This window comes from Bos indicus x Bos taurus, chromosome 10 (assembly GCF_003369695.1).
Source record: "Bos indicus x Bos taurus breed Angus x Brahman F1 hybrid chromosome 10, Bos_hybrid_MaternalHap_v2.0, whole genome shotgun sequence".
NCBI classification, from domain to species: Eukaryota; Metazoa; Chordata; class Mammalia; order Artiodactyla; family Bovidae; genus Bos; species Bos indicus x Bos taurus.
This window is the reverse complement of record NC_040085.1, coordinates 21,089,359-21,105,775: the sequence shown is the minus strand read 5'-3', so window position 1 is coordinate 21,105,775 and position 16,417 is coordinate 21,089,359. Positions and strand designations below refer to the sequence as shown.

The following is a 16,417-nucleotide window of genomic DNA, read 5'->3' as shown; positions in this document are numbered from 1 at the left end:
ACATAAAATTAAATCCAAAGAAAGAAGAAACTAAATAATATAGATAAAGAAAGAAATATATAAATTTCTTAAATTGAGAAAAATAAATGAACCCAAAAGCTAGTTCCTTGTAAAGAACAATAAAATTCAGAAAAATTTAGCCACATTTTCAAGGGGAAAAAGAGATTACACAAACTAATAATATCAGGAGTTAAAAAAAACAATTATTATGAATATTACAGAAATTTAAAGAATGCTAATGGAACATTCTGAGCAATTTCATGCCAATAAATTTGATAACTTAGCTCGAATGCACAAAATCCTAAGACCATTAATTGCAAAAACTAACTCAAGAAGAAACAGATAACTTGAATTGCTGTATATTTACTAAAGAAATTTAATTTGTACTTTAAAATCTTCCCACAAAGGAAGCTTCAGACCCAGTTGCTCATCTGCTGTATCTGCCAAACAGTTATTCAAGAAATAATCAAATAAGAAATAATCAAACTCTCAGAAGATAGATTATTAAAGGAAAAATATCTTTAATATCCCCTGTAATATTTCTGGTGTACATTAAGTTATTAAAAGCATGTGAATATATTTGCACATATTTGTGGAATATGTTTCTCTTCTCAGTCATTTCCAATTCAGGCTCATTGTGGTCAGAACATGTATTCTATATGAAATACAGTGAGACTTTTATGGGCTTGCCTATGATCTATCTTTGAGAATGACTGGTGCACTTGAGAAGAACATTTGCTTGTCATTGTTGAGTGCAGTAGTCTATAAATAGCAACTAAGTCAAATCTGTAGATAGCATTGTTCAAATATCCTGTAAGCCTTAGTCGCTCATTTGTGTCCAACCCTTTGAGACCCCAAAGACTGTAGCCCACCAGGCTCCTCTGTCCATGGGATTTTCCAGGCAAAAATGCTGGAATGGGTTGCCATACCCTCCTCCAGGGGATCTTTCCAACCCAGGGATTAAACCTGGGTCTCCTGCATTGCAGGCAGATTCCTTGCCATCTGAGCCACCAGGGAAGCCCATCTCTACTGACAGCAGCTCACATATACTGTCAATTTTTAAAAAATTAACCTCAATATAAGCTGTTGGATTCTCTACTTCTTTATTAATATATATTTAAACATCTAAAGCCCAGCACATATAATGGTCTCCCACTCCATAAAAAATTTTATAAGTACCTAATTTCCCACATTAAACCCCACTATACTGAAAATAACTAGAGTGGTTTATGTAACCTCCAACAGAATCTACAATACCAATAAGTATCATTATCATAATCAGATTGAAATCAGTTAAAAGCAGATTTTAATATCCAGGGAGAATTTGTAATAGCTCATTAGTAATGATCATGAAGCTCTGAAAAACAATCAAGTGAAATATTTGCATGGTACTTTTTCCATAAAACCAATTATTTTCCTTTCATATATCTACCAACTTTGAGGGAGGAAGAAGATATATGTTTTCAAAATTTTTCAAACTTTTTAAGCTGCTCAAAACAAGTCTGCAGCATAACATTTGGCTTTTAATTATGTTTTTCTGGTTATTGATCTCTGCCTAGAAACCTGATATTCCTCTAAATCATAGAAGAAACAATTTCAGATAAGTCAACTCTCTTGCTTAAAGTACTAAATATGAATTCTTACTGCAATTAGAATAAAATAAAACTTCTTATCTCAGCCCAAGAGACCTTAGTTATTTGACCCTTACATATAAATTAACACCTAAAATCTCTCACACTTATTCATTATACTGCAACCATTCTGGTGTTTCTTTTATGTTCTTTAAACACACAAAGTGTATTCTCTTGTTATGCATAACTTTCCCCCACTAGTTAAAATAAAGTGAAGTGAAGTCTCTCAGTTGTGTCCGACTCTTTGTGACCCCATGGACTGTAGCCTACCAGGCTCCTCTGTCCATGGGATTTTCCAGGCAAGAGTACTGGAGTGGGTTGCTATTTCCTTCTCCAGGGGATCTTCCTGACTGAGGGATCAAACCCAGGTCTCCCACATTGTAGGCAGACACTTTTACCATCGGAGCCACCAGGGAAGTCCCAATAGTTATAGTAGTATATGAAAAATGGAAGGCACTCAATGAAAAGCAGTATTTGTTAAATGAATGAAAAATTTGCAGCCAGATTTCCCGTTCATAACTTCATATTATAAAACCTATTCAGAAAAACACATGCCGGCTCAATATCCTCCTCATGGAAGCTTTCACTTCCTGGTTGCGAAGGGTATAAATCACAGGATTCATCAAAGGAAAGATCACTGTGTGGAAAAAGGAAACCACCTTGTCTGCTGATAAGGCTGTGAAGGGACGAGTGTAGATAAAGATGGCAGGCCCAAACATGAGAAGTATAATGATGACATGAGTGGTGCATGTGGACAGCGCCTTGCTCTTCCCTTCAGAAGCAGACCCACTTATACGGCAGAGGATGATTGCATAGGAGGCCAGCAGGCCCAGAAAGCACAGCAGGGTGAGCAGGCCACTGTTGAAGACCATCAGGAGCTCCACCACAAAGGTGTCAGTGCAGGCCAGCTTGATGACCTTCGGCACATCACAGAAGAAGTTGTCCAGTCGGTTTGGACCACAGAAGGGCAAGCGGAAGATGAGGGCCACTTGGATAATGGAATGAACAAAGCCTCCAAGCCACAGAGCCAACAGCAAGGCATAGCAGGCTCTAGGGTTCATGACAGTCGAATAGTGTAAAGGACGACAGATGGCAATGTAGCGGTCAAAGGCCATCACGACAAGGAGTAATCCCTCCCCTCCTCCAAGGAAGTGCAAGAAGAAGAGCTGAGTGATGCAGCCTCTATAGGAGATCACCTTCTTTGCAGAGAGGAAGTCCACCAGCATCCTGGGAGCCACAATGAAGGAGTAGGATGCATCCAGGAAGGCCAGGTTGCCCAGGAAGAAGTAGAGCGGGGCCGTGAGACTGGGGTCTGACCTGATGGTGAGGATGATGAGGAAATTTCCAGGGAGGATGATGAGGTAGAAAATTAAGATCAGGACAAAGACCAGGAGCTGAATATTTTGAGACTGGGTCAGACCAAGGAGAATGAATTCTGTCACCGCTGTGCTATTTTCTATCTTCATCTCCTGTGCCTATAGTGCATGGGAGAGTAGAGAATTTATTTCCAGTTCTTCTCCCACTAAAAACTGTGAATTCTACATCTATGTTATACCATTGCTGCTGTTGCTGCTGCTAAGTCACTTCAGTCGTGTCCGACTCTGTGCAATCCCATAGACGGCAGCCCACCAGGCTCCCCCATCCCTGGGATCCTCCAGGCAAGAACACTGGAGTGGGTTGCCATTTCCTTCTCCAATGAATGAAAGAGAAAAGTGAAAGTGAAGTCGCTCAGTCGGGTCCGACCCTCAGCAACCCCATGGACTGCATGGAAGGCTTCTCCATCCATGGAATTTTCCAGGCAAGAGTACTGAAGTGGGGTGCCATTGCCTTCTTCAATGTTATACCATTACTCTCCCACAAATGAAGAAATCTCTTCTACTCTTTACCTGAGTGCATGCTACTGCTTCAGTCGTGTCTAACTCTTTGTAACCTATGGACTGTAGCCTGCCAGGCTCCTCTGTCCGTGTGATTCTCCAGGCAAGAATGCTGGAGTGGGTTGCCATGACCTACTCCAGGGAATCTTCCCTCACCCAGGGATTGAACCCACGTCTCCTGCACTGCAGGTGGATTCTTTACCCATGAGCACTGGGGAAGCCACTTCCACCCTTTATTCTTCTATAAATCATTAAGTGCCAACACCCAAATCTTGAAGCCACACTGTTCTGCTTCTGTCCTGTTCTCCTGTTAACTGCTCTCTCATGCAGCACTCTGTCCTGCCCTGCATTTGTTATGATTCACATGAGGCATATGAATTTTTTTAAATTCTTCAAATTTTTATTTGAATAGGGGGAAGGTGGTAAGATGGAAATTGACAGCAAAAAGGAATGGCAGAGTTTTTTAAGGCAAGAAACATTCCATATCTCATCTGTAATGGTTACAAGTGTATTTTTTTTCAAAATTTATTGAACTATTAAACTATACAAAAATTAATATATTTACTGTATGTAAATTATACCTTAGGGAATGTTTGCCTAAAACATTTTTTAAAACCTGCTTACTTAAAATATTTCCTTTTTCTCTATAGAATATTAACCCATCATCCTGGTCTAAATAAAAAGAATCCTGGTTGTTCTGGAGAAACTGAGATCTGTGGCTTATCTGTACAGTTGTCTCTAAATTGGCAGTGTACTTATCCAGTGTACAGGATAATTTATTGGTATGAAAATTTGAAGACCCAGTGTAGGCCACCTCAAATGTGCCTCAATGGCATACTGATTATTTTGAATTAAAGTTAGTTAAGAAATGGTCAATGCAAGGGAGACACTCTGATCCTTCTTTCTGTCTCCCTGAAAGCAGGAAAAAATCTCTTCATGGCACCACCTGCTCTTGGGGTAAAAGGACACCCTTGTCCTAGAGACAGGGAATTCAAGCCAGAAGCTCATATAAACAAATCTTGTTATTTTTATTTTTCTACCCCAAACCCAGACTCCATTTAGATTCTTTGCTAATTGACCATCTAAAGCCTAAATTTCTTTATCCTATCTGTTACAAAGTTCCAGTTTTTTCATCTAAAAAGTATTAAAGCACCTACTTTGGCCAGTTGTTTAAATCTCATTTCTATAAGACCTCTATGCTTGTGATTAAATTGCCTTGCGTAAATTTTATTATTAGTCCAACCACAAGAACTCAAGATGGGTAGAGCAGAAATTTCCCCATTCTACACAAAAACAATAACGGTAGAATTTCTATGTATATATGATTATATCCCATTCTTTGTAATTCTATTTTTGAAAGTGTCATAACGAAAATGAATACAAAAATGTACAAATAAAATACACATGTTGCTTGTACATGCTAAAAAGTTGTTTATTTTTAGGATGGAACATTTTCAGAACTTGAAGACTTGAACTAGATGATAATACTGCACTGTAATATATATCTATTCGAAATGTAAAAATATCTGATTTTGTGTGTCTAAACCCAAATAGATTAACTAATAGCAGATGTTTTTGTATATAGCTAAAATCTGGAATTATTAAAGAGGCAGTTTACATCACATAGACACACGGATATGTATACAAATGCACATATGCACACGCACACATGCACAAACACATGAATTGATTCCCTAAGCAAACTGAAGCACAAACATTTACAAATGGCACAATCCAAATTAACCTTTCTGTTCTGTTCTTTCCTTCCTTTCTTTTTTTTCTTTCTCCCTTCCTCTTTCCCTCCTTTCGTTTGTTCCTTCCTTCCTTTTTCCCTAGCATTCATTGGCTTAAATATTTATCATTTTTTTCTGTGTATAATAAAACCTGCTGCTAGAAAAGTAAGTCAGGAATCTCTCTGTACTTATTCCTAAGTTATGTGCACCTTGCACTCTATTATACAATTGGTTATTTCATACTGTTTCAGATATCAAGACTGTCTTTAGAACATAAGAGAAAACTTTAAGTATTAAAGGTTAAAGGTTGCAGATTTTTCCACTGTGCTTGGCTTTCCTATCATGCACTTATGTTCTTCTATTGACTCCTTAACAGATCGTATTGATTACCATCTAATATCCCTCACTTCTTTCTCTAGTAATATGATATATAAATTTAAGACCAAGAAAACTGGTATCTTAATAAAAGTTTTATGTATTCTCAATAAAGTAATTCTAAATATTCAGAGGAACAAGAGTTATATCATTAAGAACAGATAAAAGATGTTACTGTATTATTGAATTCAGATTTCAAATAATAAAAAAGTTTGTTTTTGCTATAACAGCTCACCATTGCATTATGAGACAGCAGATGTCCCACCAGAAAAGCTGTAAAATGTTTCCATTTATTCCTTCTTCCTGTTCCTTATAATATGAAGATTGACAAATATATTTACCTCTCTAGCAATCCAACATTGCTGTCACACAGCAAGCTCCACCTCTTAACAGAAGGGACAATAACTGTTTATTTCCATCTTTGTTATTAAATATCTCTTCTCTCGAAGACAGACCTCTTAACATTTGAAAACAACCAGTTTGTGATGCAACAGCGAATGCACTCTGGGAATTCTAAGGCTAACCAAATTAGAACTCTTTTAAAGGGAATTTTTAGAATGCCAACGAGATCGAAATATTAGAGATATGCTAGGTGCAAATACTCAAATATCAGTTAAAGCGACATGGCCTTTCTATTGGAATCTAAAATTAACATTCCATCAGTGACAGAAATGATGGAATGATGAGAATATTTATTAGGTCTGAATGAATAGAAAGTCAAGGGAGGTTTATATTTTATACTGTAATTCAAAAAAGAGAAAAGTAGTATAAGTGACAGAAAATCCAAGGTATATCAAGAAAGAAAATAATGTGGTCAAGTAGATAGTAACTATGTTAGACTCAAGATAACTTCTGGTGACAAAGGGATATGCAAGGAGAAAATAAATGATGGTCACAAAGCCTCCTTTGAATAATCCTTCTAAAGAAAAAGAACTGCATGTTGTAGGACTGATTAAAAGCTCAGAGGAGATGTCCTCCATACAGAACCTATTTGGTCTTCATATTTGCTGTTTTTCATTTTAAGTTTTGCTAAAGCAATGAGGGGGTTTCCCAGGTGGCACAATGGTAAAGAATCCCCGCCTATGCAGAAGACACGGGTTCAATTCCTAGGTCAGGAAGATGCCCTGGAGGAGTAAATGGGAACCCACTCCAGTATTCTTGCCTGGAAAATTCCATGGACAGAGGACCCTGGTGGGCTACAGCCCATGGGACCACACAGTCAGACATAACTGAGTGACTGAGCATGCACATCAATGATGCAGAGCTATTTATTTTTAAATTTAATGTTATTAAGCAGAAGAAAAATAATTAGGAATCATGCAGAAGACAACATAATTTAAACTTTAGTAGATTTGATTTTGTTTTAAAGACACAGATTTTCTATTTAAAAAATTAAAATACTAACCACATATTTTAAAAATAAAAACAATGCATAATCAAACATATTTCGTTCTAATTTATAATCAGTTCAGAAAAAAAGAGGTAGGAGGAATGACAAAAGGGAAAAGTAAAGTAATAAAGAGATATACAAAGCTATGAAGATAAAAATAATAGATAAAGAGGAAGGGGAAATTAAGGATACCAATACATGCAAATGCAGCCATGAAATTAAAAGACGCTTACTCCTTGGAAGGAAAGTTATGACCAACCTAGAAAGCATATTAAAAAGCAGAGACATTACTTTGTCAACAAAGGTCCATCTAGTCAAGGCTATGGTTTTTCCAGTGGTCATGTATGGATGTGAGAGTTGGACTGTGAAGAAAGCTGAATGCCGAAGAACTGATGCTTTTGAACTGTGGTGTTGGAGAAGACTCTTGAGAGTCCCTTGGACTGCAAGGAGATCCAACCAGTCCATTCTAAAGGAGATCAGTCCTGGGTGTTCATCGGAAGGACTGATATTGAAGCTGAAGCTCCAATACTTTGGCCACCTGATGCGAAGAGCTGATTCATTTGAAAAGACCCTGATGCTGGGAAAGATTGAGGGCAGAAGAGAAGGGGACAACAGAGGATGAAATGGTTGGATGGCATCACCAACTTGATAGACATTGGTTTGGGTGGACTCCAGGAGTTGGTGATGGACAGAGAGGCCTGGCGTGCTGTGGTTCATGGGGTCGCAAAGAGTCGGACACAACTGAGCGACTTAACTGAACTGAATACATGAAAAGACTGTATTAGGAAAATAAATGAATATGAAAGGATAGAGACGTATAAAAATGTATATTCTGAAAATCACATATTCAAGTAGACAACGGATAAAAGAAAGTTCTCTTTTAAAAAAAAAAAAATTAAAATATGCACAAAAACACGTGAGAAGAAAAATTCCTGTCTTGGGGTACATTACAATCTTTATTGCCACCAAAGACTTTTTTAAATATTATTTTTTCATAACTATAGACATAATCAGGGACCTTGCTTCCTAATGTTTGCCACAATACTTAAAATTAACTAGATGATCTAACTAGTCCTCATAACAGAGACTTCATATTACTGCTGGTAAAAATTGATAATTTTAGACAATCCTAGTAATTAAAGTCATGAACCATGCTGTATTTTAGTGTTCAGTACAGTCGCTCAGTTGTGTCCAACTCTTTGCAACCCCTTGAATCACAGCACAACAGGCCTCCCTGTCAATCACCATCTCCCAGAGTTCACTCAAACTCAGGTGCCTCGAGTCGGTGATGCCATCCAGCTATCTCATCCTCTGTCATCCACTTTTCCTCCTGCCCACAATCCCTCCCAGCATCAGAGTCTTTTCCAACAAGTCAACTCTTCGCATGAGGTGGCCAAAGTACAGGAGTTTCAGCTTTAGCATCATTCCTTCCAAAGAAATCCCAAGGCTGATCTCCTTCAGAATGGACTGGTTGGATCTCCTTGCAGTCCAAGGGACTCTCAAGAGTCTTCTCCAACACCACAGTTCAAAAGCATCAATTCTTTGGTGCTCAGCTTTCTTCACAGTCCAACTCTCGCATCCATACATGACCACTGGAAAAACCATAGCCTTGACTAGATGGACCTTTGTTGGCAAAGAAATGTCTCTACGTTTCAATATGCTATCTAGGTTGGTCATAACTTTTCTTCCAAGTAGTAAGCGTCTTTTAATTTCATGGCTGCAGTCACCGTCTGCAGTGATTTTCTCACATCCATACATGACTACTGGAAAACCATAGCTTGACTAGACAGACCTTTGTTGCAATGCAATGCCTCTGCTTTTTAAGATGCTGTCTAAGTTGGTCATAGCTTTTCTTCCAAGGAGCAAGCATCTTTTAATTTCATGGCTGCAGTCACCATCTACAGTGATTTTGGAGCCCAAGAAAATAAAGTCTCTCACTGTTTGCACTGTTTCTCCATCTGTTTGCCATGAAGTGATGGGACCAGATGCCATAGTCTCAGTTTTTTGAATATTGAGTTTTAAGCCAACTTTTTCACTCTCCTCTTTCACTTTTGTCAAGAGGCTCTTTAGTTCCTTTTTGCTTTCTGCCATAACGGTAGTGTCTTCTGTGTATCTGAGGTTATTGATATTTCTCCAGGCAGTCTTGATTCCAGCTTGTGCTTCATCCAGCCCAGCATTTCACTTGATGTACTCTGCATATAAGTTAAATAAGCAGGGTGACAATATATAGCCTTGACTTACTCCTTTCCCAATTTGGCACCAGCCTGTTGTTCCATGTCCAGTTCTTGTTGCTTCTTGACCTGATGTATCAGGAGTCAGATCAGGCAGTCTGTTATTCTCATCTCTTTGAGAATTTTCCACAGTTTGTTGTGATCCACACAGTCAAAGGCTTTGGCATAGTCAATAATGCAGAAGTAGATGTTTTTCTAAAACTCTCTTGCTTTTTCAATGATCCAGCGGATGTTGGCAATTTAGTCTCTGGTTCCTCTGCCTTTTCTAAATCCAGCTTGAACTGGAAGTTCATGGTTCACACACTGTTGAAGCCTGACTTGAGGAATTTTGAGCATTACTTTGCTGGCGTGTGAGATGAGTACAATTGTGCGACAGTTTGAACATTCTTTGCCATTGCCTTTCTTTGGGATTAGAGTGAAAACTGACCTTTTCCAGTCCTGTGGCCAGTGCTGAGTTTTCCAAATTTGCCGGCATATTGAGTATAGCACTTTCATAGCATCATCTTTTAGGATTTGAAGTAGCTCAACTGGAATTCCATCACCTCCACTAGCTTTGTTCATAGTGATGCTTCCTAAGGACCACTTGACTTTGCATTCCAGGATGTCTGGCTCTAGGTGAGTGATCATACCCTTGTGGTTATCTGGGTCATGAAGATGTTTTTTGTCTAGATCTTCTGTGTATTCTTGCCACCTCTTTTTAATATCTTCTGCTTCTGTTGGGTCCATACCACTTCTGTCCTTTATTGTGCCCATCTTGGCATGAAATGTTAATAAATAATACATTCATTCATTTTAAAATTAATTATTTAAAAATAATCTGTACAGTGAGGAGATCTCCTTCCCATCTTAATCTCCTGTGTCCATTTCTCCTCACATCTCACAGCAGAAAATTAATATTAATTTGTGTGTCCTTCAAAAATTGCACGCATTTACAAAAAAGCATGAAAATAAGTTCTTGATTATATTTCTTTAGATGTAATTTATAAGCATGAAAATGCACGAGTAAGTGTTGGACTTGAATATTTGTGTCAAATGTTAGCACTCAAGGAACCACTATTCCAAACAAGATGTAGAATGTTTCCTTCTTTCATTCCAGAAAATCTCTTTGTGATCTTTGTCATTCTCCTCTGCAAATACTACCATAGTTAGCAACCACTTTCTAATTTCTAACATCATAGACTAGTTTTGCTTTACCTTAGGTTTTATCAAAATGGAATCACATGACATGTATTCTTTTTTATCTGGCTTTTAACTCAGCATTAAGATTTTAATATTCATGCATGTTGCATTATCTGCAGCTGTTCCTTTTAATTACCAAATAATGTTCCATTGTGTGTATAGAATCCAAAGGTTTTATTACTTTTCTTCATTTATGGGCATTTCCACGAACATTCTAATGTAAATAATTTTGTCCACAAGTTTCCATTTCTCTTGGCTAACCACTTACGAGTAGGATCTCCGGATCTTAAGGTAGATGTAAACTAGCAACATATGAGAGAGTTTAAGTTCCTTCATCAGTTGACCAACGTTTGCTGTAGTGTGTTAATTGTGCCTTTTTATTATTTGTATTTCTGATGCTTGGATGCCTTGGGCCCTGCCAACCCCAGAGAGTCTGTGCCTCCCAGAGTTCTCCCATTCATACAGATAATGAATAACCCACCTGCAAAGCCACCTTTCATATGCAAATCAACCAATTTATAACGCAGTATTTCAATTGCTTCCTTTGTCAGGCTCTCACAGTTCTGATCCACTGGGCAACCTATTCACTTACATGAAAGAGTCTGATATCTAGGGTGTTATATACACCTGGGGGCACTTGATAAACTACATTTTTGTTGCCTTCTGAGTTTTACTGAGGCAAATTTATGCCTGTTCTGCAGAGTGGTGAGAGTGTGCTCTGTCTGAACACATGGTCACATGTCTTGAGCCATTTCCCAGATGACTAATGATGTGCATCTTCTCAGGAACATACGATCATTTGTGTATTTCTTTTCTGAAGTGTCTGTTCCAATCTTTTTGGGGTGAGGGGTTGTGCTTAGCAGCTTACAGGATCTTAGTGCCCCAACCAGGGATCCAACCGGGGCCCCCTTCAGTAGGAGTCCTAACCACTGGACTACCAGGGAAATCCCCATTTAAATCTTTGGAAATAAAAACAAAAATAAACAAATGGGACCTAATTAACCTTAAAAGCTTCTGCACATCAAAGGAAACTATTAGCAAGGTGAAAAGACAGCCTTCAGAATGGGAGAAAATAATAGCAAATGAAGCAACTGACAAACAACTAATCTCAAAAATATATAAGCAACTCCTACAGCTCAATTCCAGAAAAATAAATCACCCAATCAAAAAATGGGCCAAAGAACTAAACAGACATTTCTCCAAAGAAGACATACAGATGGCTAACAAACACATGAAAAGATGCTCAACATCACTCATTATCAGAGAAATGCAAATCAAAACCACTATGAGGTACCATTTCACACCAGTCAGAATGGCAGCGATCCAAAAGTCTACAAGCAATAAATGCCGGAGAGGGTGTGGAGAAAAGGGAACCCTCTTACACTGTTGGTGGGAATGCAAACTAGTACAGCCACTATGGAGAACAGTGTGGAGATTCCTTAAAAAACTGGAAATAGAACTGCCTTATGATCCAGCAATCCCACTGCTGGGCATACACACTGAGGAAACCAGAAGGGAAAGAGACACGTGTACCCCAATGTTCATCGTAGCACTGTTTATAATAGCTAGGACATGGAAGCAACCTAGATGTCCACCAGCAGATGAATGGATAAGAAAGCTGTGGTACATATACACAATGGAATATTACTCAGCCATTAAAAAGAATACATTTGAATCAGTTCTAATGAGGTGGATGAAACTGGAGCCTATTATACAGAGTGAAGTAAGCCAGAAGGAAAAACACCAATACAGTATACTAATGCATATATATGGAATTTAGAAAGATGGTAACAATAACCCTGTGTACAAGACAGCAAGAGAGACACTGATGTATAGAACAGTCTTATGGACTCTGTGGGAGAGGGAGAGGGTGGGAAGATTTGGGAGAATGGCATTGAAACATGTAAAATATCATGTATGAAACAAGTTGCCAGTCCAGGTTCAATGCACAATACTGGATGCTTGGGGCTAGTGCACTGGGACGACCCAGAGGGATGGGAGGGAGGAGGGAGGAGGGTTCAGGATGGGGAACACATGTATACCTGTGGCAGATTCATTTTGATATTTGGCAAAACTAATACAATTTTGTAAATTTTAAAAATAAAAAATAAATAAAAATAAAAATAAATCTTTTTACTTGTTTTTCACAAGGAAAGTGATTAGGAGTTATTATGAAATTCCAAATTTCCCTCCCAGAGTATTATTTTCTTATTAATTTCATAATGGTATATTTTGATGAACAGTAATTTTTTATTTCTTAAGGTTTAATTTATCAGTTTTGTGATTACAGCTTCTTTTGTGCTGTTTAAGAAATCATTGCTTGTCCCAAATATGAAAAAAAGAAAACACTCATCTATGTTTTCTCTTAGGAGCTTTATAGTTCTAACTGCTACATTTAGATCTATGATCCAACTCCAAATTAATTTTGTGTGTGCAGTGAGCTTGATGTCCAAGTTCATTGTTTTCTATACATGTATTCAGTTGTTCTAGCATTATTTGTTTAAAACTTTCCTTTCTTGGTGAATTGTATATGTTTCTTTGACAAAAATCAGTTTACAATTTGTGTGAGTCTGCTTCTGCCTACTCTATTTTGGGCCATCAGTCTGTCTTCACATCAATACCATACTCTCTTGGTTAGTATAGCTTTTTAATGAACCAATCATGCTTATTAATGAAGCCTCCATAAAAACCCTGAAGGATAGATCTTTGGTCCTGTTTGGAGAATTTCCATATCCCAGAAACAGACTACCTCCACATGCTCCTCTACCAGGCTCCAAGCTCCTTTGTTAAGAACTTTACCCCATATATCTCTTCATCTGGCTGTTGATGCATATCCTTTGAAATCCTTTGTAGCAAGTTGTTAATGGTGAGTAAATAGGTTTCCCCATGTTCTGTGAGCTGTTCTAACAAATTGAACCTGAGAAAGGGATTGTGGGAACCTCTGATTTATAGCCAATCAGGCAGAAGCACAGATGACAACCTGGGCTTGCACCTGGCGTCTCAAGTGGAGATTGTTCCTGTGGAACTGAGCAGTTGACCTATGGAATCGATTCTGTTTCCAAGGAGATAGTGTCAGATTTGAGCTAAAGTCTTGGACACCCTCCTGCAGTCCAGGAATTGCTTATTAGTGTGCGAAAGCTTCCGCACAAATGTGAGGGCTGGGAACCCCACTGTGACATCATAGGGAAAGCTTCCCAAAGCAAAGAACAGATGTTAAGTACCATTATTCCTTTCTATGTGCCTGAGGTGCACTGGATCTGGCACAGATTACCCCCTCAATAAATAGAATCCAGATAAAGAAAAACCCTGGGATTATTTTAATCATTTATTTACACACATTCATTCCTGATACTGACAAGAACCTACTTCCCTCAAAATCTAATCATAGTACGTTATCAAAAACATATGACTAAAGCTCAAAGCTCCCAAAATGCTCTTGCCCTTGGATGAAATGATCCATAGTTTTGAAATTGAAAAGTTCATTTAAATTTTAAAAGTTGCATAAATGCAAACATTACAATCTTTTACATTCTGTAGCATGGTCAGTAATTGGGTTCTGAGTATTAGGGAATTAATTGGTCACTAACAAATAATTCACTAAAGAATTCTCACTAGAGAGTTAAAGAAAATTACAGAAATTATAGGTCTCTTCCATTTATATCTTAAAAAGAAACATAAAATGTGATTTAATAGTAAAGAACTCTTAATTATAGTGCTAACAAAAGCAACACACTACTAATTTAACTTTAACATAAATGGCAAAATAAGCAAATACAGAAGACATGAAGACTGACAAAAGAGGTGATTTTTAAAAAATCACACAGCTGGTTGTCTATCAATTCGAATCAACCTAGAATCCCTTTCCTCCAAGTCTGTTTTCACATTGGAGGGTGTAAGGAGACTGACTTTAAAAACTACTAGCTGACTAGCAACTTCCTCTGAGAGAGGAGTCTCACACAGTAATCAAACTACACTCAGCTATGAATTTATAAAATTTGTTTCCAACGTGTGACAAAATCTTGATTCCTGTCACCAATACTGTTGAGTGGTTACCACCTGGCATGAGTTGAAATGGCTTATATGAATAAATCCTCGCTTTCCATTCTGGAAAGAGGAAGACAATAAAGGAGTAAATAATCTATTTTTCCAATCCCAGGAAGATGGTTTACCAAACATCATCCCACTGGACTAAGACTGAAACATGATAATAATATTTAATTAGGTCACTTGGAGAAGAAAATGGCAACCCACTCCAGTATTCTTGCTTGGAAAATCCCATAGATAGAGGAGCCTGGCGGGATACAGTCCCTGGGGTCACAAAAGAGTGGGACACGACTTAGCAACTAAACAAAAACATAGTCTCTTGAAACTACTCATATTCATATACTAGCCACTTACTTCTTTGTATTCATAGTGGACACATCTCCCAGGTCTTATTAGTTTTATTATTTCTCAACATACATTCTCCTCAGAGCCAAACCCTCTCCAGAAAAGCCTCAATCAACAATTAGTGAAAATGTGTGTTTTAGCAGATCATTATTATATCTTAAATTCTGATAGTGATCTGCCAGAAATTTCAGGGAGAGTGTGAGTAAATTTATTTCCATCATAATTTCTTTGTTTTTTCACCAATTAGAGGGAAAACCTAGTGGGATTTAAGACCTCAGACAAAAGGAGGTAGCGAAAGCAGCAATATTACTATAAATACTTCCTTCTTTAGGACAAAAACCCTCAGAAGGACTATAGAAAATGCCATTTATCTTTCACTTCTCTTTGCATAAAATGTATCGGTTGACTAGCTTCCTCATGGCCATTTTTACTTCCTTGTTTCGCAGTGTGTAGATGATGGGATTAAGTAGAGGGAATATCACAGTATGGAACACAGACACCACTTTATCTAGGGAAAAAGAGTCAAATGGGCGAGCATAAATGTAGATGGATGGCCCAAACATTAGAACCACAATAGTGATGTGGGAGTAGCAGGTGGACATGGCCCGACTGGTACTCTCCCCTGAACCTGAGTGTTTCTTGAGCATCACCAGGAGGAAGGCATAGGACGTGAGAAGAGCAATGAAACACACTACAGAGATCAGACCACTGCTAAAGATCATCACTAACTCCTCCGGGAAGGTGTTGGCACAGGCAATCCGGACAACCTGTGTGATGTCACAGAAGTAACTGTCTAACTCATTAGGCCCACAGAAGGGAAGTCGAACAATGAGAGCTACCTGTATTGTAGAGTGAATGAAGCCCCCCATCCAGGAGAAAGCCACCAGAATACAGCAGAGACGTCGATTCATGATGGTAGCATAGTGGAGGGGGCGGCAGATAGCAGCATATCGGTCAAAGGCCATCACCGTGAGCAGGAACATCTCTGAGGCCCCAACAAAGTGCAAGAAGAAGAGCTGAGCAATGCACCCACCAAAGGAAATGACCTTCCTTTCCACAAAGAAGTCTACAAGCATTTTAGGGGCTGTGATGGAAGAGTACCAAATGTCAAGGAAAGCCAGATTAGCCAACAGGAAATACATAGGTGAAGTCAGATGTGGGTCAAGCCTGATGGTGCAAATAATAAGAATATTTACTGGAATAATGAACAAGTAGAAGGACAGAAATATAACAAATAGTACAAGTTGCACCTCCCGAGCCTGGGATAGGCCAGTGAGAACAAATTCTGTCACCCTGGTGTAATTTGCAGTTTCCATTTCTTCACTTTTTTTCATAATATGGCTATGAAAAATAAAGAAATTGTTATTACTCCAAATAGCATTTAGCTGGAGTTACATCAACACTTTCAAAATCATCAAATCTGGTCTGCCATTAAGAGATTGTACTAGCATGAGTTTGGTTGCCTGATTTTGTATTGTATAAACCAAGATAAGGAAAGAGTAAGTGATGATCTGAAAATTGGAAACATTGAAACCATACGAAATATGTCATATATCTGACACCAAAATATCAACTTCTTAGTGTTATTTCTATTTTTTATGAAACTCAGAAATGC

General features: G+C 38.1%; 2 protein-coding genes across 2 annotated transcripts; both read right to left on the bottom strand.

Annotated features, from left to right (window-relative positions):
* Positions 1–2,170: 2,170 nt before the first annotated feature.
* On the bottom strand, positions 2,171–3,097 carry LOC113899435 (olfactory receptor 4N2-like). The gene has a single exon (XM_027552793.1). It carries the CDS (start codon positions 3,095–3,097, stop codon positions 2,171–2,173), a length of 927 nt encoding a protein of 308 aa, XP_027408594.1.
* Positions 3,098–15,176: 12,079 nt separating this feature from the next.
* On the bottom strand, positions 15,177–16,167 carry LOC113899433 (olfactory receptor 4M1). The gene has a single exon (XM_027552792.1). It carries the CDS (start codon positions 16,134–16,136, stop codon positions 15,177–15,179), a length of 960 nt encoding a protein of 319 aa, XP_027408593.1. The 5' UTR covers positions 16,137–16,167.
* Positions 16,168–16,417: the final 250 nt, after the last annotated feature.